This window comes from Lygodium microphyllum, chromosome 27 (genome assembly GCF_053477565.2).
Source record: "Lygodium microphyllum isolate KBCC chromosome 27, Lygodium_microphyllum_v1.1.10, whole genome shotgun sequence".
Taxonomy (NCBI): Eukaryota; Viridiplantae; Streptophyta; class Polypodiopsida; order Schizaeales; family Lygodiaceae; genus Lygodium; species Lygodium microphyllum.
The window spans coordinates 46,174,011-46,197,776 of NC_141161.1; the positions used below are offsets into that span (position 1 = coordinate 46,174,011).

Here is a 23,766-nt window from a genome sequence, read left to right on the forward strand (position 1 = left end):
GCTTGAGAAGATTTGCTTGGGACCGTGCTTTTCAAGGCACCAACACATTTAGTGGCATTTATGAACCCACTCTCAGAAAGTTTGATTGGTTACTTTGCCTGCATCCTCTACGAAATGCTCCTCTAATACAGACCTATTGTTAAAAGGACTTGTCAACGAAGTACAAATCAAGAGCCTAGTTCAGTCTCAGACTTGTGTATTTGAACAAACACAGGATGATTAAACATGACCATAAATTGATAGAAAAATACTGATACTTCAGACTATAGAAACTAGCTTTGGTAGGTTTACCATAGCATATGATAAAAAGAAATCAACACATTATTTCAGTTTTAGTAAGTTTTACAGGGCCTTTAGCAGGTTCACAAGTAAGTGAATTGCCCTGCCTAACTAGGTGGATCAGGAAGTATATATTACACTCGAGCAGAATCAAAATAGTCCTCCATTTTCACTGCTCTTTCCAAATCCTGCCCGTGACCCTGAGTTTGAGCTCTTTGCGATCACCCCCTGAGAAGAATAAGGCCATATTCCGCTGTATAATTAATCCATCATGACTATCCCGCACCTTTCTGTGGCTGTCCCTGATGCTTCTAGGGACTCCTTGCCATATTAGCTTACGACCACTAGCACCAACTTCAAGACTGTAGCTATAATTATTAGCCTCATTGTCATCACCCATGAATCGCAGGAATGCCATATATACAGGTGCCATACCAAGTTGAAAAGCCTCAAAATGGAGGCAAAAATGCTGACCAAAACAATTGAAAACCTGCCAGTACAGTATCCTTAGAGCAAAGATTTCCTCTTCCATACAATGTGGAGCTTGATCACACATTTCTCTCTTAACGGCTACTGACAAGAGAAACAAATAAATTCACATTCATACTGCAAAATACACATCAGCATTCAATATAAGTACTAAAATAGCATGAGTCATCATACCGTAAGCATCCAAGTTGCATTTTCTACTTCCTGTGGATTTGACTTCACGTATCGATGGTTAAAGGTGCAGCCATTGTGCATATCCACCTTGTGGTCATCCCTCAGATGTGCAACCAAAGTTGGAATGTCCCCTGTTATTAAGCACTCTGAACCAGCATATGGACAGTTGTAAGGTCTAAACATACATTGTGCCTCATGCTTCAGCTTGCTATAATAAGGAAAAATATCAGTACAGCCCAAATGTTGATATCTGCAAGGAAGCTCCAATGATTCGGCAACCTTTTCCAGAGCCAAGCACCGTATATTTCCAAGCTCATATCTGCAAGTCGGGCAGCGATTATGCACACGCACCTTGCAACTTGAACAGAGAGTGTGACCATTTGGGCACTACAAATTGCTCCATCAATGTGGCAACCACAACAAAACAGAACATCAGCAACGCAACAATGGATGCCCATAGTAATAAAGTAGACAGTGACAAACTGTGCAATTAAAGGAAAACATGTAAGTCGCAGTGTAATTGAAGAAAACATGTTGTGATGCTGTAAAATAAGAAAGTAGAAAATGATAACACTCCTGAAAATATCCATCCATAGGACTCATGATAACATAAAAACTGCACACTAGCCCCTGTTATTACTTGCATTGAGAAGATTGTACACAAGGAGAGAATTTTCAAACCTTGTGTAGACAACCAGATCCTCTACCACAGCTATGCCCTACATTCCAAAGAGTTTCTACCATACAAGTTAACCTAGTTTTTCACGCTGCAGGCAGTCCCTTGCATTGTGAAGAAGATTCTGTTGTACGTCAGACTTTTGGTAACATAGCTATAGCTATGACACAAGAAACTGATGAGCAAAGACTGGTTGTGTCTAACCACCTCACTTCATTCGAGAATCTATAAAGGGTGGTTAGAAGTTCACAAAATATTTGAATCTAAGAAGTATATATTTTAGCTCATAAGTTCCTTTGGATATATTATTAACACCAGAGATTCTTTGCAAAGAGAATGAGGCAAAATTAAAAAATTGCTCACCTGATGTATAGGAGGGTACATGGAGTTAGTGCAAACCGGGCACTCCAACAGTTCATGGACACTGCTTGTGGGGGAGGTACCTGTTTTCCCAGACATTGAAATTGACACCATTGCCTTTGTCACAGCAGCACCAGATGCCACTTCAGATTCATCAATGATGTTGAATCCTGTGTCACTTTCCTGTGCTGAAGTCTCTGGAACCTCAATGCACAAATTTTTTGGAGCCATGTTGCGTGGAGAACACATGCAACAGTGAAATGAAGCAGATTTGTCCTTTATTGATCCACAACCTCTAGAACATAAATTTGCTTTATCACATGGCAATGCCACAGAAAGTTTTCCCAGTGTAACTGTAAGCCCAAAACACCATCCATTATAGCTGCATAATGAACATAAGCTTCCAATGCAAAGATAAACTAACAGCTACCTCTTCAAATGGTAATGTAAAAAGAACTCTTTCTTCAAAAGGTGTATGTAAAAGAGATCAGATTAGTCCACAAGGTAAACCAAAATAATTGTACCAAGTCCTTACACACCTCAATACGTTGAAAATCCTTCAAGCAGTATTATAGTCTTCTCTTAAGAATCAAAAATCCTATTTCTAGTTGGCTTTAGTGCTGAGACAGAAAATAAGGTCTTGCAAAGTGGGGGCACCTTGTCTTGGGACAATGGAAAGCTGGAGAGCTCAAGACCAATCCCCTTCAAAGGATACTCATCGAAGATCATGTCCTGACTGATGATGACAGTCTGTCTCTCTCAATCTCAAAGCCAGTAGGCCTTGGAAGTGGCACTATACCTGACGAAGATAATGCCGTTTGGATTGAGCATCCAACTTCTTCTTCCCCTCTGGTATATGTACATAGACATCACAAAAAAAAAGCCCAAAGCAACATACTAGAATCGGTCCCCTTGACTGATGTCCTCAAGGGCTGAACTTGTACCGCAGTTCAGAAAATTGACCATAATGGCAGCAACCTCAGCCCAGAATGCGTGATGCAACTACCTCCCTTAAATTATTTCGTGGTCCATTTCCATAACCATCCTATTCTTCCCCTCAACAAACCATTCTACTAGGGGTGTAGAGAACCTGGAACTGGTGCTTGATACCACTGCCCCTGCAGAAATTCTCAAAATTTCATGAAGTAAACATACCCCTATTGTCATTACGGATCTTCTTGACCCATCCCTGCTGTTCTCAATGTTGACTCTCTACTGAGACTAAACCACTCTCTAAATTTCTCTCATGTCTCTAACTTGCAATGTAGAAAAAGAAAATAGACCCAATCTTGTGGGAATAGCCTCAACTGACATAACAGTCCATGATGGACAAGATCAAATTACTTGAAGAATGACATGTGACCTCTTTGGAGAAATCTATTCAATGTTACTTGCAAGCCTTGCATACACCTTTGCAATTCTTTAGTAAAGGTAAACTTGTAAAAAGTGAAAAATGGTAATGAAGACTCAATCGCCAAAATGAAAGGTGGCCGTATCTTTAATGTAGTGACGGGTTAGGCACGAAGATCGAGACAGTCAATAGTTACGCGCAGTGAGAGACACAGAGAGAGAGACAGCAGAGCAGAGAGTGAGCACGTTTTTAGGTACAACGACAAGTGTGTACCTTTAGGTTTTTAGATAGATATATATGTGTAAGTACAAGTGCTAAGGGTGTGTTCACACCTGAGCACATTTAAAGGCACGAGGGCCTTTATTCCCAACAACCTCCCACCTAAAGGCAATGTACCTTAAGAGGAGAAAAGAATCAGCTAACTCTAGGTATGTACAAAGCTGAAATACATATATCTATCCAACTCCCATCATCTATCGACAATGAGCAAACCGCTCTGCTGGAAGACCCTTACAGAGAAGGTCTACAGGATTATCATTTGTATGCACTTTGACAAGCTCAATGCTCTTGCTGTCAAGTATATCTCTAATGAAGTGGTCCTTCACCTATATGTGCTTTGTCTTTTCATGAAAGACAGGATTCTGTGCTAGCATGATAGCACTCTGACTATCACAATGAAGAACAGGTAACTCTGTGATGCCAAGCTCTCCCACCAGACGTGGAAGCCATAAAGCTTCCTTGCATGCCTCAATGGCAACCACATACTCTGCCTCTATAGTAGACAATGCAACACACTTTTGTAGTTTAGAGATCCAAGAGACTGTTGCTCCTGTGAAAGTAAACATATACCCAGAAGTGGACTTCCTGCAATCAGCATGACCAGCATAGTCTACATCCATAAAGCCAACAGCAGATGCCTTTTGCTTCCCAAAGCAGATACACAACTCCTTTGTGCCTTTGAGGTATCTCATAATACCTTTCAATGCATCCCAATGCTGCTTGCCAGGGGTTGCCATGTATCTGCTAACCACTCCCACTGCAAGGGCAATGTCAGGACGTGTAGCAACCATAGCATACATCAAACTGCCAATAGCTGAAGCATAGGGTATCTTGGCAATTTCAGCCTTCTCATCATCAGATGTAGGGCTGTCCTCTGCACTAAGTTTCACATATGGAGGCAATGGAACTCCAATCGTTTTCTCCCCCTCCATATTGAAACGCTGCAAAACCTTGGAGATATACTCTTGCTGAGATAGATAGAGTGATACTTTTGACCTATTTCTAAGTATTCGCATGCCAAGAATGTGATTTGCATTTCCAATATCTTTCATGTCAAAGATGCCATGAAGACTTTGCTTCAATGAGTCCAAGGCATGAGTATCCCTGCCAACAATCAGTATGTCAACATACAAAACCAAGATAATCAAACTGTCATCTACTGTTTTCTTGGTGTATAAGCAATGGTCCACTTGACTTCTATGAAAGCCTTGGGACTGTATGAATGTATCAAACTTATGATACCATTCTCTTGGTGCTTGTTTCAGCCCATGCAAACTCCTTTTGAGTTTGCATACCATCTTTTCTTTCCCTTGTTCAACAAACCCTTTAGGCTGTTGCATATATATGTCCTCATGCAGATCACCATGTAAAAATGCAGTCTTTACATCCATCTGTATAAGCTCCATATCTTCAACTGCAACCAAGTCCAAAATGGTTCTCAATGTAGTCATCTTGACTACAGGAGAGAAAATCTCATCAAAGTCAATTTCATGCTCCTACTTGTACCCCTTTGCAACCAATCTTGATTTGTATTTTGATGAGGAATCAGAAGTGACCTTCATCTTGTAAACCCATTTGCATGGAAGTGTTTTCTACCCTTTAGGTAACTACACCAAGTCCCAAGTGCCATTTTTCTCAAGAGATTCCATCTCTGACAACATGGCTTTATACCATTTCTTGTTGTCCTGTCTGTCTATTGCTTCCTTGAAGCAAGACAGTTCACCAAAGTCGGTCAACTTGACATAATCAGCCACATTGTTTGCGCCAGGAACAAATCTCTGAAGTTGTCTAGTAGCCCTAGACGATCTCCTAACCCAATGGTCATTGTTTGCTGGCTGTTCCTGCAAATTTCCATTTTCAGCATGCTGTCCTCGCATTTCAACTTGCAAATCAGCATTAACAGCTTACTGTCCTAGCTGTTCCTGCACATGTAATGGCTCATTATCATGGGCAATAGCTGGCTGATCATTTCCAGCATCATTTCCTGCATTTACAAGTTCACTTACAACAGATATTTGATGCTGTACAGTGGGCACATTTTGCTGTCCAAAAGGTATTTCTTCCCGGAATACAACCCTACGGACCTCCTCAGTCTTTTCGGGTTGTTCGTACATGCGATCTTCCCGGAAGATAACATCATTGAAGCGTATTACTTTCCTTTTCTCAGGATCCCACAATCTATATCCCATTTCACCCTCGTCATCATATCCTAGATAAATGCATTTACAGGACTTTGGCTCAAGTTTGCTATGTTTTTCTTTACGAATGTGCACAAAAGCCTCACAGCCAAACACTTTCAAGTGAGCATATGAAGGTGGCTTCCTGACCACGCTTCTTGGGAAACTCCCCCAAAACCCCCCCCCCCCCAAAAGACCTATTTGGTGACAAATTAATCAAGTGAACGGCTGTCATAACAGCCTCTGCCCAAAAACCATGGGGTAATGCAGCATGAGACAACATAGTATGGACCTTATCCTGTATGGTCCGATTCATACTCTGCAACTCCATTTTGGGGTGGATTATGAGGGGCAATGAGCTCCCTCTTTATCCCTTTGCTGTCACAAATGCTTGAAAGGCCTTGGACACATATTCCCCACCATTGTCAAAGCAAAGACACTTAAGTGTCTTATCTGTTTGTTTCAACCAATGCCAAGAATTTTTTAAACTTGTCTAGCACTTCATCATTGCTACGAATAGGGTAAACCCATACATTCCGTGTAGCATCATCAACAAAGATGACAAAATATTTCTTGCCCCCTAAAGATAATCCTGGCATTTGACATACATCCGAATGTACTAACTCTAAAGGAGAAGATTTCAAAGAAAGAGACTTTTTATGAGATGTCTATGCATGTTTACCATAAATACAATGATCACAATGCTCGAAATTAGTATAACGAAGACAAGGCAAGTAACCCAAACGAGAAAGCACTTTCATTCCTGTTTGACTCATGTGTCCCAATCGGCCATGCCACAAAGAAACACTTGGTTGCTCGGTCATGGCAACAACATGGTCACGCATACTAGATAGATGAAGTGGATACAAAGTATCACTCTTGCAACCTCTAGCAATAACCCTACATCCCTTACAGATCTTCCATTTTCCATCATCAAAGGTGGTATAAAAACCATCATCATCTAGCTGCCCTGTACTAATCAAGCTCTTCTTGGACTGAGGTACATTCCGTACATACTGAAGTGTAAAGACAGAGCCATGCTGAAACTGTAACTGCACACTGCCAATACCTGCAATCTCACATGCATAGTTTTCCCCAAGATGGACAACACCATGTCAATCCCCTGTATAGTCAGAGAATCACTCACGATGAGGGGTGACATGAAAGGAAGCACTTGAATTGAGAATCTAGGTATGCATATCATCATCTGTATCTGCAAGTAAAGCATATGCACCAAAGTGTGAAGAGACAAAGAGTACGTCACTCCCACTGTCACTATTATGAGTGACTACATTCACCTCTTCAATTTTTACACTGCTCTTCTTAGGCTGACTGTCCTTCTTCTATTCCTTGCTATCATCTGTCTTCTTGCATTTTCCTTTCCCTTTCTTCCATTAGTAGCAGTCACGTTTAAAGTGACCCTTCTTGCCACAATGATGGCATTCAACATCTTTGCCACATGATTTAATGCGTCCCTTGCCATCATATTTCCCCTTTTGTTGTGATCTACCCCTGGTATGGAAGACTTACTGGATGCATTGTTCTGCCAATTCATCTCTTCCATAAGTAGAGCACTCTCTACATCGATATACAAAAGGATCACATTAGAATTGCTCATAGCAGTCCTAAATGTATCCCAACTCTCTGGTAGAGTGCAAAGCAAGAAAGTAGCCTTAAATTTCTCATCAATCATGAACTTCAAGGCAACCAGCTGGCTGAAAATGGAGTTAAACTCACTCAAGTGAGTAGACATTGCCGTACCCTCTTTCATATGCAAATCCATAAGCTTTTTCAGCCAATACACTTTGCTTACAGTACTCTTCTGTGCATACAGTTCTTCCAGTCTAGTCCATATAGCATATGCAGAATCCAAACCTTCAATGTTGAACAGTAAGGCATCAAAAATCGATAGCTCTATGGTTGAGCGTGCAAGGTCATTTAACTCATCCCAATCGTCCTGATCCATGTCCGCGGGCTTTGCCCCTTTGGTTTTGATCAGCTTTGCCTGCTTCTTTTGTAACAGGATATTGTAGCACTACTTTTGCCAAACTGCAAAATTATGTGCACCTTCAAGCTTCTTTATGTGCATCAGATTACTGCTGTCATTGCTGCCAGCCATGATTTTCAGCCCAAATGTGACCCAAAAACCAGCCAATGCAGGCCCAAACTGTCACCCAAGCGACCAAGGTACAAACAAGTACCAATCAGCAATAAATGACCGCGCAGAAGCACAGATTTCAGATCTGTAATTAAATTTTCAGAAGCACCAAACCATGTGCTACAGCATTATCCAACTGATTACAGCTGTTCCAAGGGCATATGCATCACATTACATGAGAAATCCCAAAATTTCAGCTGTGATTTCTGTTTATATGTACCCACGGGCATAAAAATTGACACGAATGGTCAAAAGCCCCAAAATTTTGTGCTCAAAGCATCAAACACACATCTGCATTTTCTCTGTCATGCATAGAACAGGCCAATTTTGCCAAAATAGGGAAATTTCAGCAAAACCGCCAAATTTTACGAAGTGTTGATGTCCAAATTGCGTGGAATTCAACCTACATGTACATAAAATGACCAAATGCTGCACAGATTTTGCCCAAATTGCAAAAGCCCCAAATTACACAGGTCCAATGTGCCTCAATGTCAAGAAATTGGGTTAATTTCAGCCCAATTTGTGCATGTAAATGAAAAGCCCCAAATCTCGAGGACAAAATGTCACAAATTCCTGCAATTTCCGAGACAGACATCACTGTTGCATCTTACTCACATCAAATCTGGACAAATCCCCAAATTTCCAAAGTCTTGTGTCACAAGACTGTGACAACTATTACCTTTTTTGTTGATTTCTTTATTACATACTTTATTTGGTTTTTCTTTTTGGAAGGATCCCTCTTGAAATCTAAACGCCTAAGTTGCATGGCCAGAATGTGAAACGGACAGGAATGTCTAATGAGTCAAGACTGGACAGTTAAGGTCCAGTACAAGTTTGGAAGAGACTGATGGCACTGTAGATTAACAAGTCTGGAAGAGACTTGTGAAAGTGTATATGGACAAGTGTGTTGAAGAACTAGCCTGGAAGAAATTAGTTCAAAGTGAAGATGGACAAATCTTCAAGAGATTAGTCCATGTGGGGTCATCAATGGAAATTCACTTTCAATTGAGCTACATTACAAATTTGGATGTAGCCATAGTCTGCAAAGATGGTCAGAAGACTAGTGGGGATGCAATGGAAGCAACTCCTAAAATTTAGGGAGTTACTATTTTTGGACCCCAGAATCTGTTTGCGTCATTATCTTCGTTTATGTACGAGGATTAATCCTCTGGTCTGTGCCGAGGTCAAATTTTGAACCGAGGATGGAGAATTTTAGACCGAAAGGTTTAAACAGGAAAATTGTTACATGTATGCTATGTGTCACAATTTGGGCATAAATTCCCAAAAGAGAGAGAGAGGGCAGCACAAAAACGAGTTTCAATGCATGGGGGGCTCATTTTTGTGAAAGGGAGATGGATTGCTGCAGATGGAGAGCTCTTGAGAGCTGGCATACCTTGTCTATGATGCACAGAGGGCTGGGCTTGCTTCCTTCTCTCTCTCTCTCTCTCCCTGACAGTATGGTTATGCTGCAGAATCAAGGGCTTTTCTTCTGATTCAGGTACAGCTGTGTGGAATATGTTGTTTTTGCATGAGGCAAGAGCCTCTTTTCTTCAGGAATAGGAGCAATTGTTTGCAGTTCCCAGCAGGGACAGGTGAGGGTGTTAACCTCACCAAGCAGGTGTCTGAAACAGCACCAAATCAGTACTGATTCTGGACTGTTCAGATGTTATTTCAGAGCCCAATTGATGTTAGAATCAAGGGGCACTTGGCCCAAATGATGCAAGACAGTGCAAGGAACAGCATCAACTGAAGACAATTTCAAAACAGGTCTGAACCAGTAATTACAGTGGGCTAAATAGTGCAGGGAACAGTATGAGTTGTAAACAGGTTTCAGAACAGGTCTGAACCAGTAATTACAGCAGACTGAAATGGTCACTTCTGCACTCCAACCAGAAGTTTCAGACTTGGGCAGAGTTTCCCCTCCTGGTTAACTTGATTTGGGTCAGTAATTGTACTGTTATGCTGCCAAATTTCACCCAGAATTGGTGAAAGACAGCTTATTGTACTCTCTCTCTTTTTAAAAATAAAAAAATACCGCAAGGGGCGCCTAACTTAGGGGCCAACAGGGTGTCTGTGTGGCAACAGGAGCATTCTAGCTTCCTGTATTTCTTCTTGATTCTGTGTCTTTAAGTTCAGGTAAATTGGGCGACTGTGAATTGGGTGAAAGCATTTATACATTTTGGTTGTACACTACCGCCCTTCCCAGTGAACAGGCCGGTAACATGGTTCCGTTGCCGAGACTGAATCACTTTTTCCCTAAAGAGTGAGCCAGGGTTTGTTTGGGTGTAAGACACAGAATTGTGCATTATGGCTGATAGAAAGGAAGACACCAGAGAGGAAGCGTCTTCATCACAGGAGATCCCAGTTGTTCATGAGGTGGGAGAGTCTTCTAGACCTCCACAGTTTGTTACTCCTCCTGCTATGGTTGAGCCACAAGTTCTTACGGCTTTTTCTATGGATGAAGACATTTTCAAGACTCAGTTAGTTGCTGCTGTAAGTATGTTTACTCAAATGATGCAGAATCCAAGGTTTGTGGCATTTTTGCAGCCTTCCCTTCCTTTACAGCAAGTTGGGCAATCTGCAAAGATTTCGGATCCACCAGAGGTCCAGGATAAGGGTAAGCATGCTGCAGATTCAGTGGAAACACCAAGGCAGCTTGCGGAGTCAATGGAGACTCCAAGATTGGTTCCGATTGTCCAGGAACAGGTGGCTGAAACGCTAGTTACACAGGCATTGCCAGTTCAGCTCGCCACTTTACAGCAGCCAAAAAACCAGCAAGCAAGTATTGTGTCTACAAGCCCTGTAGTTAGTGGTCAGCCAACTCCTATGCCACCTATTAGTGTTCCTATGTTACATGCATATCCTATGGACCCTTTGATGGCTCATGAGAAGCCAAAGCCATACAAGGAAGGTGGTGCAGCCGTACAGTTTGACATCTTTCAAGGATTTGAAGATAGGACTAAGGCTCTCTCTTTCTTACAGCAGTTTGATGCCGCATTTGCAGGAGGGAACTTTACAGAGCCTTCTAAGGTTCGGAAAGCTGCCACTTTTCTTAAGGACAATGCTAGTCAGTGGTGGAGTACACTGTTGATGCAAGGACACGCTCCTGCCACTTGGACTTACTTTAAGCAAGTATTTCCTTCTCCTTGGTTGACCAATGAATTTGAGATCGGGCTTTGCTTCCAGTCACTTCTTATAGGGTTGTGCCATTGACCCAGCAGATAGAGAAATATTGTTGTGGGCTGCCCAAGGAACTCCGGAATTATTGTACAAAGACAAAGGTCACCACTTTGACTCAGTTAATTGAGAATGCTACCACAGGAAATGCATTATTGTTGGGACAGTCAAGTGGTTTTGGGGGCAGCATTAAACAGGACAAATCTGAAAAATTATCAGCAAAGAAGCCATTTGGTAAATAGGTTTCTCAGATTTCTCAAAGTACAGGTAAATCTTGGCAGTTCAAGAAGAAGCCAGCCAAGTTCTTTGGTCAGCAGCCAAAGGACCAGAAGAAACCTTTTGTGCGCAAGTCTCTTGAAGATAGAAAGGCTTTAATGGCTGAGAGGAAATGCTTTATCTGTGAGCAGATTGGTCATATTGCATCTAACTGTCCGGACAAGAATAAGAGATCAGCTAATGATGATAAAGAGGACAGGAAAGGAAAGAAGCCCAAACCTTCACCAGGTTTAGTGCCAGATATGCTGGGAGACAAGCCACACTCGGATGCTAATGAGCTCTGCAAAGCTTGGGGTAAAGTTAGGGATCAACATGTACTTATTTTCTTTGATCCTGGAGCTAAGGCAAACTTTGTCTCACCAGAGTTGGCTTCTACTTTGGGCATCAGAGCAGATGAGATGGGCTACACAGCAGAGGCAGGGTTGGCATGTCCTGGTCACTCAGAGTCTGTGACACCCATTCTTGGGAAGCTGCGTCTTCATGTACAGTCTTATGTTGATGCAGAAGAATTTTATATCATGCCACTTGAAGGCTGTGATGTCTTGTTGGGAATGCCATGGATGTTCAGAAAGCATGGTGTGTTGGATGCCTTTAACAAGACACTGACTTTGGAACATAGGGGAAAGACTCATGTACTTGATGTGAAGCTTAAAGGAGAGTCTGTACCTGTTGTATCGGCTTCTGCCATTACATCTGTAATAAAGAATCATCTTTTTGCGTACTTGATTTTTGCACGTGATATCAAGGATAATGATGAGTCAAATTTTTCTATGTTAGATAGAGACACGTCTGCTTTCTTGTCTCAGTCCAGTGATTGTTTTTCTGACTCATTACCATCACAGTTGCCACCAGAGAGGTCTGAGGATCATGCAATAGATTTGGTGCCAGGCAGTAGCCCACCAAATAGACCTCCGTATAGGGTTAGTGCAGCCCAACAGAAAGAGATATTGAGCCAGGTGAATGAGATGTTGGAGAAAGGGCTGATTCAGCCAAGTTCATCTCCCTTTTTCTCACCAGTGCTCCTAGTGCAGAAGAAGGATGGCTCTTGGCGCATGTGCATAGATTACCGAGCGTTGAACAAGAGTACCATCAAGAACAGGTTCCCCGTTCCAAGAATTGACGACATCCTTGACCGTTTGGAAGGAGCGTCAATTTTCAGCAGGATAGATTTGAAGAGTGGATACCACCAGATCAGGATTAAGCAAGAGGATGTGCATAAGACTGCATTTAGGACCACGTTTGGTCTCTATGAGTTCTTGGTAATGCCATTTGGACTTACTAATGCTCCTGCCACGTTTAATCGAATGATGGACATGATTTTTCGTCCATACAGGCACTTTGTTGGTACATTCTTTGATGACATGATCGTCTTTTCAAAGAATGAACAAGAGCATAGAGAACACTTGAAAGCAGTCTTTGATGAGCTTTGCAGTAATAGGTTACTTATCAATGGCAAGAAGAGAGTTCTTCTTGGAAGAAATCCAATTCCTAGGGCACATAGTGTCAAAGGATGGTGTCCGAATGGATCCTGCTAAGGTTGAAGCAATTAGAACATGGCCAGATTTGAAGACTGTCCATGATGTTAGAAGCTTCTTGGGTTTTTGTTCTTACTACAGGAGGTTCATTCGCAATTTTGCAGAGATTGCTTCACCTTTACATGCTTTACAAAAGAAAGGAGTCTCTTTCCAGTGGACACAGAAAGAGGTTTCAGCTTTTAATCTTCTTAAAGAAAAGATGACTTCGAGTCCAGTGATCATTCTGCCAGATCTTAGGAAGTCAATGTGATGCCTGTGGCAATAGCATTGGTGCAGTGCTAATGCAAGATGGCCGGGTAGTGGCTTATGAAAGCAGAATCTTGCGAGGGCCAGAGAAGACTATGCAGGTCTATGAGAAAGAATTACTGGCTGGGATGCTCAATCTTGATGATGCTTCTTCCATGAAGGAGCACATCACGAAGATGGAGGACATGCGAGGCGAGCTAGCCTCTCTTGGTCAGGTGATTTCATCCGAGGATATGGCGATGATTCTCTTGACTCAGCTGCCATCACCCAAGTTTGATGTCTTCGACACCAGCCTCATCACCTCGAGGACCCGCGAGAAACTTCTATGGGAGGAACTTTCCCCACTTGTCTTGGAGCATGACGAGCGTCTCAAAGAGGTGGGAGCCCGTGGCTCCACCAAGGCTTTTACTGGAGGTACCGGTGGCGGCAACAAGAAGAAGCAACAGAAGGAGAAGGCCAAGGACAAGGAGGAGGAGGACAAGAAGGATGCGAAGGAGAAGAAGCCCAAGTGCCCATGCTGTGGGAAGGACACTCATCCCGAGGAGAAGTGTTGGCAAAAGTACCCCCATCTGAAGCCCAAGGAGAAGGACTCAAAGGCGGCCCCAGCCACGACAGAGTCTGCTTTTGTGCATGTCTTTGTTGAGGAGGATACAGCCCTAGCTTCTACCACTCAAGAGAAGCCGAACAGCGAAGCATCTTCTCATATGACCTTTAGACAGGATTAGCTTCAGGATCTTCGTTCAAGAGGGGGCACTGTCACCATTGGTGACAACTCTACAGTTCCTGTTCGAGGCATGGGGACTTTACCTATGTTTTCTGACAGGAGGTCTTCTTCCGCCAAAGTTCTTTATGTACCTGATTTGGGTTTTAACCTATTTTCTATGCATGGTCTTACTTAGCTAGGTACCCGAGTCATCTTTACACAGGATGCCGTCGCAGTGGAGGATGCTTCTTCAGGTGATGCTCTTTGGACAGGTACACAGGAGCATGGGCTCTACAAGCTCACAGCCTTGGCTGCGAGGGCTTCCCACGAGCTTGAGCTGCTTTGGTGTGCTCATTATGGGCATCCGAACCTTGATTCTATTCGGCGGGCTTCTCGGAGAAAGATGGTGGAGGGACTTCCCGATTTTCCTCCTCTACACACTTTATGCCCCAGCTCCTTGAGGGGCAAGCAGCATAGGCAGCCTCACCCGCAGGTTGCTTCCAGGAGGGCTTCTTCTCCGCTTGAGTTGGTTCACACCGACCTTTACGGACCTATGGGCACGGCCTCCCTTGGGAAGGCCACGTATTTGATGCTACTTGTGGACGACTTCAGTCGTTATGTGTGGCCTTATTTCTTGGAGTACACGAGCGAGGCGTACTCCCGTTTCTGCGAGTGGAAGGTGTTTGTGGAGACACAAACAACTTCCAAAGTTCGTGGTGTACGAGCTGATCACGGTGGTGAGTTCACTTCTCACGTTTTCTCTCAGTTTTGCAGGGATCACGACATTCAGGTGGAGTATTCCCATCCGAATACACCATCCGAGATAGTGTTGTGGAGCGTGCGAATCGGACCATGGTGGAGATGGCCCGATCCATGCTGGAGCATAGGAGTCTTCCTCATTCCCTTTGGGGTGAGGCGGTGGCTACAGCGGTGCATATTCGCAACCGCTCTCCAACTTCGGCATTGCAGGACATGACTCCTTTTCAAGACCTTCTTTGGGAGAAAGCCTTCCATGTCCCACTTTCGCATCTTTGGATGTGCTGCTTTTGTCCATGTGGACAAGAAGAAGAGAAAGACGAAGCTCGGCTCTAAGTCGAGACAGCTTATCTTCGTGGGCTATAGCACGACCACGAAGGGATATCGGCTCTACGACCTAACTACCCGAAAGATTGAGGTGAGTAAGGATGTGATCTTCGATGAGGCTTCGGCCTCCGAGGATCCGATTGATGGTTCTCTTCCAGGTGCTTCTTCGACATCGCCGGCCCCTCCCCCACCTTCTCTCCCTTCCCTTCCTTCCAAGATATCTCTTAGCACCCCTCCTTCTTCTTCGGCTCCTCCCCCTCCTATTCCTCCTCCTACTTCGGCTTCCCCTCCCCTTTGGCGGATGTGACTCCTTCTTCTTCGAGTACTTCCACCCCTTCAGAGTCTTCTAGGGATCCACAGTCATCCAATGGGGAGCCTTCTTTAGATAAGGGGGATCTACCTTCCCTTGGTGCGAGGGAGTCCCTTTCTGAGACAGGTGCTTTACAGGTTCCGGAGGCTACTCAGTCTCCCTCGCAGCAGGAGTCTCTTCGGATTCCTTTGTGGTATCGCCGGCTTATGCAGGATTCAGGTGTTACTCACTTTCCTGCTTCTTCTACAGGTCCACGCAAATCAGCCTGCTTACAGGCCTAGCGGGATAGTTCACTCTATGTGAACTATGCTCTTATGTCACAAATTCTTCAGGATTCTAAGCCTTCCACAGTGGAGAAGGCTCTTGCACAGGATATTTGGAGATAGGCTATGCAAGCAGAGCTCGATTCCTTGAGCGGAACCATACTTGGGAGCTTGTGCCGCGTCCCAAGAAACGGAAGGTGATAGGTGTGAAATGGGTTTTTAAGACCAAGTATCTTGCAGATGGCTCCTTGGACAAGCATAAAGCTAGGCTTGTTGCCAAGGGTTTTGCACAGAGAGCAGGTTTGGATTACTTTGAGACTTTTGCTCCTACAGCTCGGATGTCTACCATTCGAGTTATTTTTGCTCTTGCAACTCACCACCATTGGCCTGTTTATCAGATGGACGTCAAGTCAGCTTTTCTGAATGGCGTCTTTGAGGAGGAGATCTATGTTTCACAGCCTCCCGGTTTTCTTGTGTAGAGGAAGGAGGATCATGTCTACAGGCTGCGGAAGGCCCTATATGGCCTGAAGCAGGCTCCTTGTGCTTGGTACCAGCGAATTGACCGCTTCTTTCTTCAGAGTGGTTTTCAGCGCTCCGATCATGACCCCAACCTCTACTTTCAGGTTGCGGGTTCTCTTTGTGTTTTGCTTATCTTGTATATAGATGATCTTATTATTACACGGAGCGACACTCCGCCAGTGGAGCATACTCGATCTATTCTACGACAGGAGTTTGACATGACGGATCTAGGGATCCTTCACTTCTTTCTAGGACTGGAGATCTATCAGATGGCACAGGGCATCTTTATCTCGCAGCACATGTACATCTCCGAACTTCTTTTGGAGTTTGGTATGGCGGAGTGTCGGCCTATTTCATGCCCCATGGACCCTGAGTCCAAACTTTTGGCAAATGGTGTTCCCCTTTCTGATGCCACCCGTTACAAGTGCCTTGTTGGTTCACTTATCTGGCTTCTTCACACTCAGCCGGATATCTCTTTTGTGGTGGCTTTGTTGTCTTCTTTTATGAAGACTCCTACACAGGACCACTGGAGGCCAGCCTTGCGTGTTCTTCGATATTTACAGGGGACTCGATCCTACGGGATCATGTATGGAGATGGGATCACTCTTTCTGGATGGAGTGATTTTGACTGGGCCAGTGATGTGGCTTCGCGACGATCCACTACAGGTTATGCTTTCACCCTTGGATCCGGTGCTATCTCTTGGAGCAGCAAGAAGCAGCCTACTGTGGCACTTTCTTCTACAAAGGCTGAGTATCGGACCTTATGTTCGACCGCTATGAAGACCTCCGTCGCTTGATGGCGGAGATTGGCTTTTCCCAGGCAGGACCTACGGAGCTGCGCATGGACAACCAGAGTGCCCTTGCTCTGGCAAAGAACCCGGTGTTTCATGCTCCCACGAAGCACATTGAGGTTTAGTACCACTATGTTCGAGAGCGGATTGTGGATTCGGAGCTGGCGGTGGCCTATTGTCCCACGGCGGCCAATGCAGCTGATCTCTTCACGAAGCCTTTGCCTCAGGCTTCTTTGCTTCACCACATGCGGTTGTTAGGTCTTCAAACCCTCCCACGATCTGAGAGGGGGTGTTAGCCTGCTTTATTTCAATGTCAGTCTGTCATCTCTTGGTTGTGATCTCCTGTCAGAGTCTGGCAGCAGACAGAGGAGCTCAGTCAACCTTTAGTGGTTGTTATTTGGTGCAATCGGCCAGTCTTGGCCAAGTCGGCCAGATTTTGGCTAGTCGGCCAGTTTTGTGGCGGGGGGGCTATATATGGCAGCCCCCCCCATCAGCCATACACATTGTTTTTCGCAGGTTCAGCACAGTCTCTCTCCTCTCCCACTACGGTATTGGTTCTGCCTTTGTTTCCAGCTTGATCTGGTGCCCTCACTGACGCTTCGGGCTGCGTGCAGGGATTGATCAGTCCATTTCAGTGTATTCAACATTCATTTCAGTCAGTGCAGATTTTCTTCCTTCATTCTCTGCTTTCTCTCTCTCCCCTCTGTGTTTGTGTTTCTTCTTCCCTTGCGCACTCACACTACCACCATATTCAATTTTAAAGATGGATCCGCCCATTAGCCTCTCTTCCCACCAGGATCCATCCAACACCATCGGCATTTCAAGTCCATAAATCCCTCCAGCACCAGGGATAGTATCCAACGCAAGGACCTTTCAGTTCCATAAATCCCTCCAATAGGTCCATAAATCCATCCAGCACCAAGAATCATATCCAACGCAAGGACCTTTCAGTTCCATAAATCCCTCCAACAAGTCCATAAATCCCTCCAGCACCAGGGATCATATCCAACGCAAGGACCTTTCAGTTTCATAAATCCCTCCAACATATCCATACTTCCCTCCAATACCAAGGTTCATTCCCAACTCAAGAACCTTCCAGTTCCATAAATCCCTCCAACCCACCCCCAATACGGTTTGTATACAAACTCAAAAAGCCACCTAGCTACCCCAGCAACACCGTCCGACTCACAACCCAGTAAGTGCCATGGGACTGGCACTTAACTAGGGGGAAAGTAATGTTAACCCTCAAGCGAACAAGGTGGAAAATCCAAAAAATCTAAAGTAGAAGACAAGGCCAAGGCAAAAGTGGAATGGAAAACGAAGGCACGCCAAGAAAAATCGGAAAACACAAGTGTGAAAAAGTCCTAAATCAAGGAGAAACGCACAAGAAAAAACGCAAGTCAACACTTTTGTAAAAGAACGCAAGGCGGACCATGATTTATTTTAAGAGCATCGGGCTCCGACCTGTTCAAATTGTAAATGTAGATGGGCGGTAGGAAGGAAGCTAAAAAGATAGCAGCACAATGAAAAAAAGTGCCTAGACTATGGTCGGCTACGTAAAAAGGAGATGACCGCCCAAAGGGGATTTAGGGCTTTGTATATAAAGTTCAAAAAGTGAATAAGAGCTCATTCTTTGATGTGTAGCAACAAGAGACTAACCTTTTTCTCTTCTCCTCTTCTCTTTGCTTGCTTGTGTATGCTTGAGGGAGGGAGTGTGAGAGTGTGAGGGAGGAAGTGTGTGGGGGTGAGGGATCAAGGAGATGAAGCTCTCCACCATCTCCTTTCTTATTCTCTTCTCTTCTCTTCTCTTCTCTTGCGTGCCGCTATGGAAGATGGAGGCTTGAGGATGCTTGAGCTTGCATCAAGAATCGTGGAGCTATCGGAGTGCTTGAGAGAGAAAGCAACTCGATCGGGCATCAAGGTAAGCTCACTACACTCGTAGAGAAGGATAGCACGTTGGCTATGTGAGAGGTAGCCATTAGTGCTCGCTTGAAAAGCTTGAACAATAAGCGGTTCGTGGATCTTGGCAGTTGAGTTTGTGCTCGCTCCTACAATAACCCTGGTATTTGACATGCATCTGAATGTACCAACTGTGAGGATTAAGGCTTTAGAAAAAGAGATTTCTTATGTGACATTTGAGCATGCTTACCATAAATACAATGATCACACTGTTTAAAATCAACATACCTCAAAGACGGCAAATAACCCAAGTAAAAAAACACTTTCATTCCAGTATGACTCATGTGTCCCAACAGGCTATGCTACAAAGAAACACTTGGCTACTCAATTATGGCGACTACATGGTCATGCACACTAGATACATGCAAAGGATACAAGGTATCGCTTTTGGAGCCCTTGGCAACAATGCGAGAGCCCTTACAAATTTTCCATTTGCTATCCCCAAAAGTGGTGTGATAGCCTTCATCATCTAGCTGCCCTGTGCTTATCAAGCTCTTCTTGAGCTGAGATACATGCCTCACATTATGCAAAACAAATACGGAGCCATACTGAAATTCCACTTTCACACTGTCATGCCTGCAATTTTACATGCATAGTTATCCCCCAAGTGGACAACACCACATACACTACCATTGTAGTCAAAATCCCACTCATGATATGGTGTGACGTGAAAGGACGAACCTGAATCAAGTATCCAAGTGTGCATGTATTTGCAATCCGTTTCAATTATTTTTCACAAGAATCAACATTTTCCTACTTATGTTACCATATTTTCTGCAAAGGAAAGGTTCACAAGTGTTGATTGTTGTGCCTCTACTCACTATACTCACTTTGCATGCTATTCCTCCATCTTGTCCTTAATTTGAATTGTTCCCTCTTCCTTGAACTATTGAACTCTTATATTGGGCTTACTAACCACAACAGCCTCAGGCATTCTCTCTACACCACCTACTCATCTTCTTTGCATATTGTTTATCAATGGCTCATCCATGTTGTAACACAGATGACAAGCTTAAATGCATTGACTATCTAACTCAGAATGTGGTAACGAGAGCGCAATTTGTGCAGAACCATCTCTTCTATACGGCTTCACATTTTGCCTTGTGTGCCTCAAGACCCTCTCCTCTTCCATCTCACTATGATAAAGACAATTATAAGAAAATAGTCCCTAAATGGCACAAAAACCATGCCAAAACATATTCAGTGCTTTTTTAATGCATCTCAAAGGAAGTCCTACCAGTGGTCACCTTTTGCAAGACATCTCTCAAGGCATGGGAGGAGCTCCAACTTATGTACGAGGCTTCATCAACCATGAGGTCTGTCACCCTCTACGGTTAGTTACAAAACATCCATTTCAATTCAGCCAATATGATTCACTTCTACATTCTCCAAGTAACACACATCCAAGATCAACTTTACAACATGCAATTTGCTCTATCAGAAGCTCATTCAAAAGGGACTATTCTATACAAATTGCCTCCAACATTTAATCGGTATGGCAAACGCCTTATGAGCTCAAACATCTAATTCTCTCATTAGTTCCTAACACATGACATCGATGGTAGTGAAGCAAGAATCTATCTTACAATTACAAGGGAGGTTGCTATCTCATTCTTTCATAGCCCTCATCCAAGTGCCTTGGCTGCTCCAAAAAGGGATGACATAGAAGGGTCAATGCTACTTTTGTGGCAAGAAGAAGCACCTTTGCAAAAGGACTTCAATAAGCTAGTGACATTGCAAAATAGAGGAAAATGAGAAGGAGAAGGAGAAGAAGAATAATAATAAGATGGGCAAGACCCCTCTACTTCTTCATCATCCTCAAATTCCAACATAGATTTAGCCATGCAATGAAGGCTATAGCAACCCCGGAATCGTTGAAACACTAATGGTGCCATCATCCCTCACAACTCTCCGATGCCACAAAGGCAAAAGAAGAAGAAGAAGGGCAATAACTCCTTTGAGTCTTCATTGTCCTTAGTTTCTGACTCAAATTTCGGCCATGATATGAAGACTACAACAGTCCCAAAATCATTCTTCTAGCCCTAATGGTATCATCACACCTCACAACTCTCAAATGCCACAAAGGTAGTGTAAGGGGGTGGTGGTGGGGGTGAGGCATGCTAGCCTTATCCATATGCAAGTGTGGTGGGACTTGAGCATGGCTTTTTACATTCCGCTAGTCAAACCATTGTACAAAGCTAGATACTACAAGTAGCGACATAAGACAAGTGAGACCTCCCCACATTAAGCTATGGCTACCCAATATAAATTGAAAAGTTCGCATGTTTTCAAAAAGTTTATTTGCTATGAGGGAGGATTTGTAGGGCATGAGTAAGAATGTGACACAAAAGCTACTCTTGAAAATGACCAGCAAGCAAGCAATGAGAAGCCTCTTGGATTTAATGTTGTTGGAACCATCAATGTATGAACAAATTACATTGATGGTATTCTAAATGCCAAGTTTGCATGACAAGAACTGAACAAGGTGTTCGGCACAGATGCACAATAGTTTAAGTTCAAGCTCTGAAAGGAGCTCAATAATCTCAATCAGAAACCAACTAAAGAACTTACTAGTCACTTCAACAAATAGGGCATATAGCAATTGTTGGCAGTGTAACTTTAGATAAGCATGGAGGAATAATTGGCAATAGTTCCCCTTCACAAGGCAGTGTTCATATCCCTAGCAGCAATGATTCAATGGTAGTTGTGTGTCACCCAAACTGTGAGCCTTAGCTACAATAATACAAGATAACAGATGGGATTGAGTTCTTTATCCCTTTTTCCTAATACAACTTGAAGGTTGTTCAGACACAAAATCAACAAAGCATAAATATGCGTGTAATTTATGTACTGGACAGAAATGAAACCACTAATTGGTCAATTTGTGTTTTCCTGAACTGTACATTATTATATAATATGGCCATAAAGAATTATGGCATGGTATGGTCAAAGGCGCTGTAACTGAAACAACAAAAGTGGCATACTGAAAGATGGATGTAGCAGGGTAGACGACAAACACCAAACAGCAAGGCCAGTAAATAAGCACAAATTCCTGGCACGCGTGTAAACCTTCTCTTCACCATAATTAAATCATCGGCAGTACATCTACCCTAGCTTGAGGAATCTAAGCGCGGTCCGTCAGGAATAGCCGGCAAAAAAGGTTCCTTAAGCTGTTGCAGGTGAGCTGCTCGGACCAGCCCAATTCTATTCATGTGTCAAATCCTAATCATCCACACCCTGTCGATAGCTAATGATAATGCCAAAGCTTTATGACTCAACCATAACTGCAAATAAACACAGAAGCACAGATTGAAAACCTAGGGCGATCAAAAGTCAGACCTGTATTTAAGAACTTCCACCGCGACCGTTTCCCTCAAAACGAAGACAACATTCTGTTGGCCAGCTATGCCCTAATAACAGAGATATACTGGCCAGAAGACCGCTGCTGCGAGCAGATCTTCATCTTCATCGGCCTAAGCTGCGGACCAGCTCGCTAGGGAAAGTATTTGTACAACCATTACGTGTCATAAAAACGCGTATATATTTCGCTGTGTATAAAAGTACTCAAAATGGGCAGAATGCGTGAGGTTGCTTCATGTGAGTTGTGGAAGGTCAAAGGTTCAAATCGCCTCGCTCTTTTTAAGTGCATTTACCTTTCGTGGTGTTTCCAACCTAGGGTGAAAAAGGGATGGTATACCCATCGAATAAGGAATTCCAAAAGGCATCACATTACCATTAAAAAATATCGAACACGTGGTCCTAATGAGAGGTAGCCCAATTGGATGCTCTCGAGAGGTCACTCATCAACTTGAAGGTGTAACACTTGGTTTTAATATCCGCTTTTTAGACATTTTTTACATGCAAGCAGATATCATTTCAAGAGGATATTCACCAATTGAATACAAAAAGGATGTGTCGATTCAAACTAACAAGTGATGGATGTTTAAATTAGGCCTAGAGCGCACATGAGAGTAAGGGTTTGCATATAGTGAATCCCCCAAGGTTGGATGAGAGGGTACATGAGTTCCAAGAGATTTAAGATTTGAATGTTTTAATGATACAACTCCTTGACAATAAGCCCTTCAAGATCTGACATCCTACAAGGACACCACTAATCAACTCTCAATAACATCTCTCACTTAATAGGAAACATAAATGCATGATACTAAAATGTGGTATATGGTGCTTTCTTTCCCTATAGGTGCATAACAAGGCATAGGAAAAGGGCTAAAACCTATTTTGGCAAGTCAAAACTCTTTGGCCATTCACAAAGGGTGGTGGATCCTTTCTTACCACTAACATGGCATGCCATGCCATAACCCCAAGCTTTGCATTTCCTTTCTAGCATATTTTAGGTGTAACTATTCTTACCCACGTACACAATCCCTTCAATGAGACAAAATCCCCATTACATTACCAGATGGGTTTTTCCATATTTATACCAGCTCCACCTACCATGCATCCAACCACCATCTCCTCCTAGAATCCTATCCCACAACTTCATCCCTTTTCCAACTAAGTGGAGTACTTACTAGTTGCAAAATTAAAAGCATATGATCATGATGGATTGAAATGCTCATGCTGGGCCTTGCTTATACTTTTAGTGAGAACATCTGCAGGGTTGTCTTGTGTTTTGATCTTGATCAATGTGATTAGACCATCTTCTAGAATCTGTCTGATGAAGTGATATCGCACATCTATATGTTTTGTGTGTGAATGATACATGGCCTTCTTAGCCAGATACACAGCACTCTGGCTATCACATCCCAACACTCGAGTACTCATAGACATGTCGCGATCCTCTACAAGTCTGCTCAACCATATAGCTTCCTTGGAAGCTTCAGTATAGCTGATATATATTTTTGTCATTAACAAACCATTACACATTCTTCCTCTCGAGCCCTTCATGCTACCATTAATAAAAGTCTAGTTGCTATTTGCTAAGAATCCCCTCATTAGCC

The 23,766-nt window shown here is 43.4% G+C and overlaps 1 protein-coding gene across 1 annotated transcript; it reads right to left on the reverse strand.

Moving 5' to 3' along the window:
* Positions 1-300: 300 nt before the first annotated feature.
* Positions 301-22,362, reverse strand: LOC148012280 (E3 ubiquitin-protein ligase DIS1-like). The gene is made up of 4 exons (XM_087669815.1): positions 22,145-22,362; positions 1,982-2,331; positions 943-1,329; positions 301-769 (listed from the first exon to the last, which is right to left on the reverse strand). The coding sequence occupies exons 2-4, from the start codon at positions 2,225-2,227 to the stop codon at positions 449-451; spliced, it is 954 nt and encodes a 317-aa protein (XP_087525941.1). The 5' UTR covers positions 2,228-2,331; positions 22,145-22,362; the 3' UTR covers positions 301-448.
* Between the last annotated feature and the right edge of the window lie 1,404 nt (positions 22,363-23,766).

Coding starts and splice junctions, on each gene's coding strand:
- LOC148012280 (XM_087669815.1), bottom strand. CDS start 2,227: ATGTGTTCTCCACGCAACATGGCTCCAAAAAATTTGTGCATTGAGGTT. Junction 1,330..1,981: donor TGTACCCTCCTATACATCAG/GTGAGCAATTTT, acceptor AGCAATTTGTAG/TGCCCAAATGGTCACACTCT. Junction 770..942: donor ATGCAACTTGGATGCTTACG/GTATGATGACTC, acceptor CTGTACTGGCAG/GTTTTCAATTGTTTTGGTCA.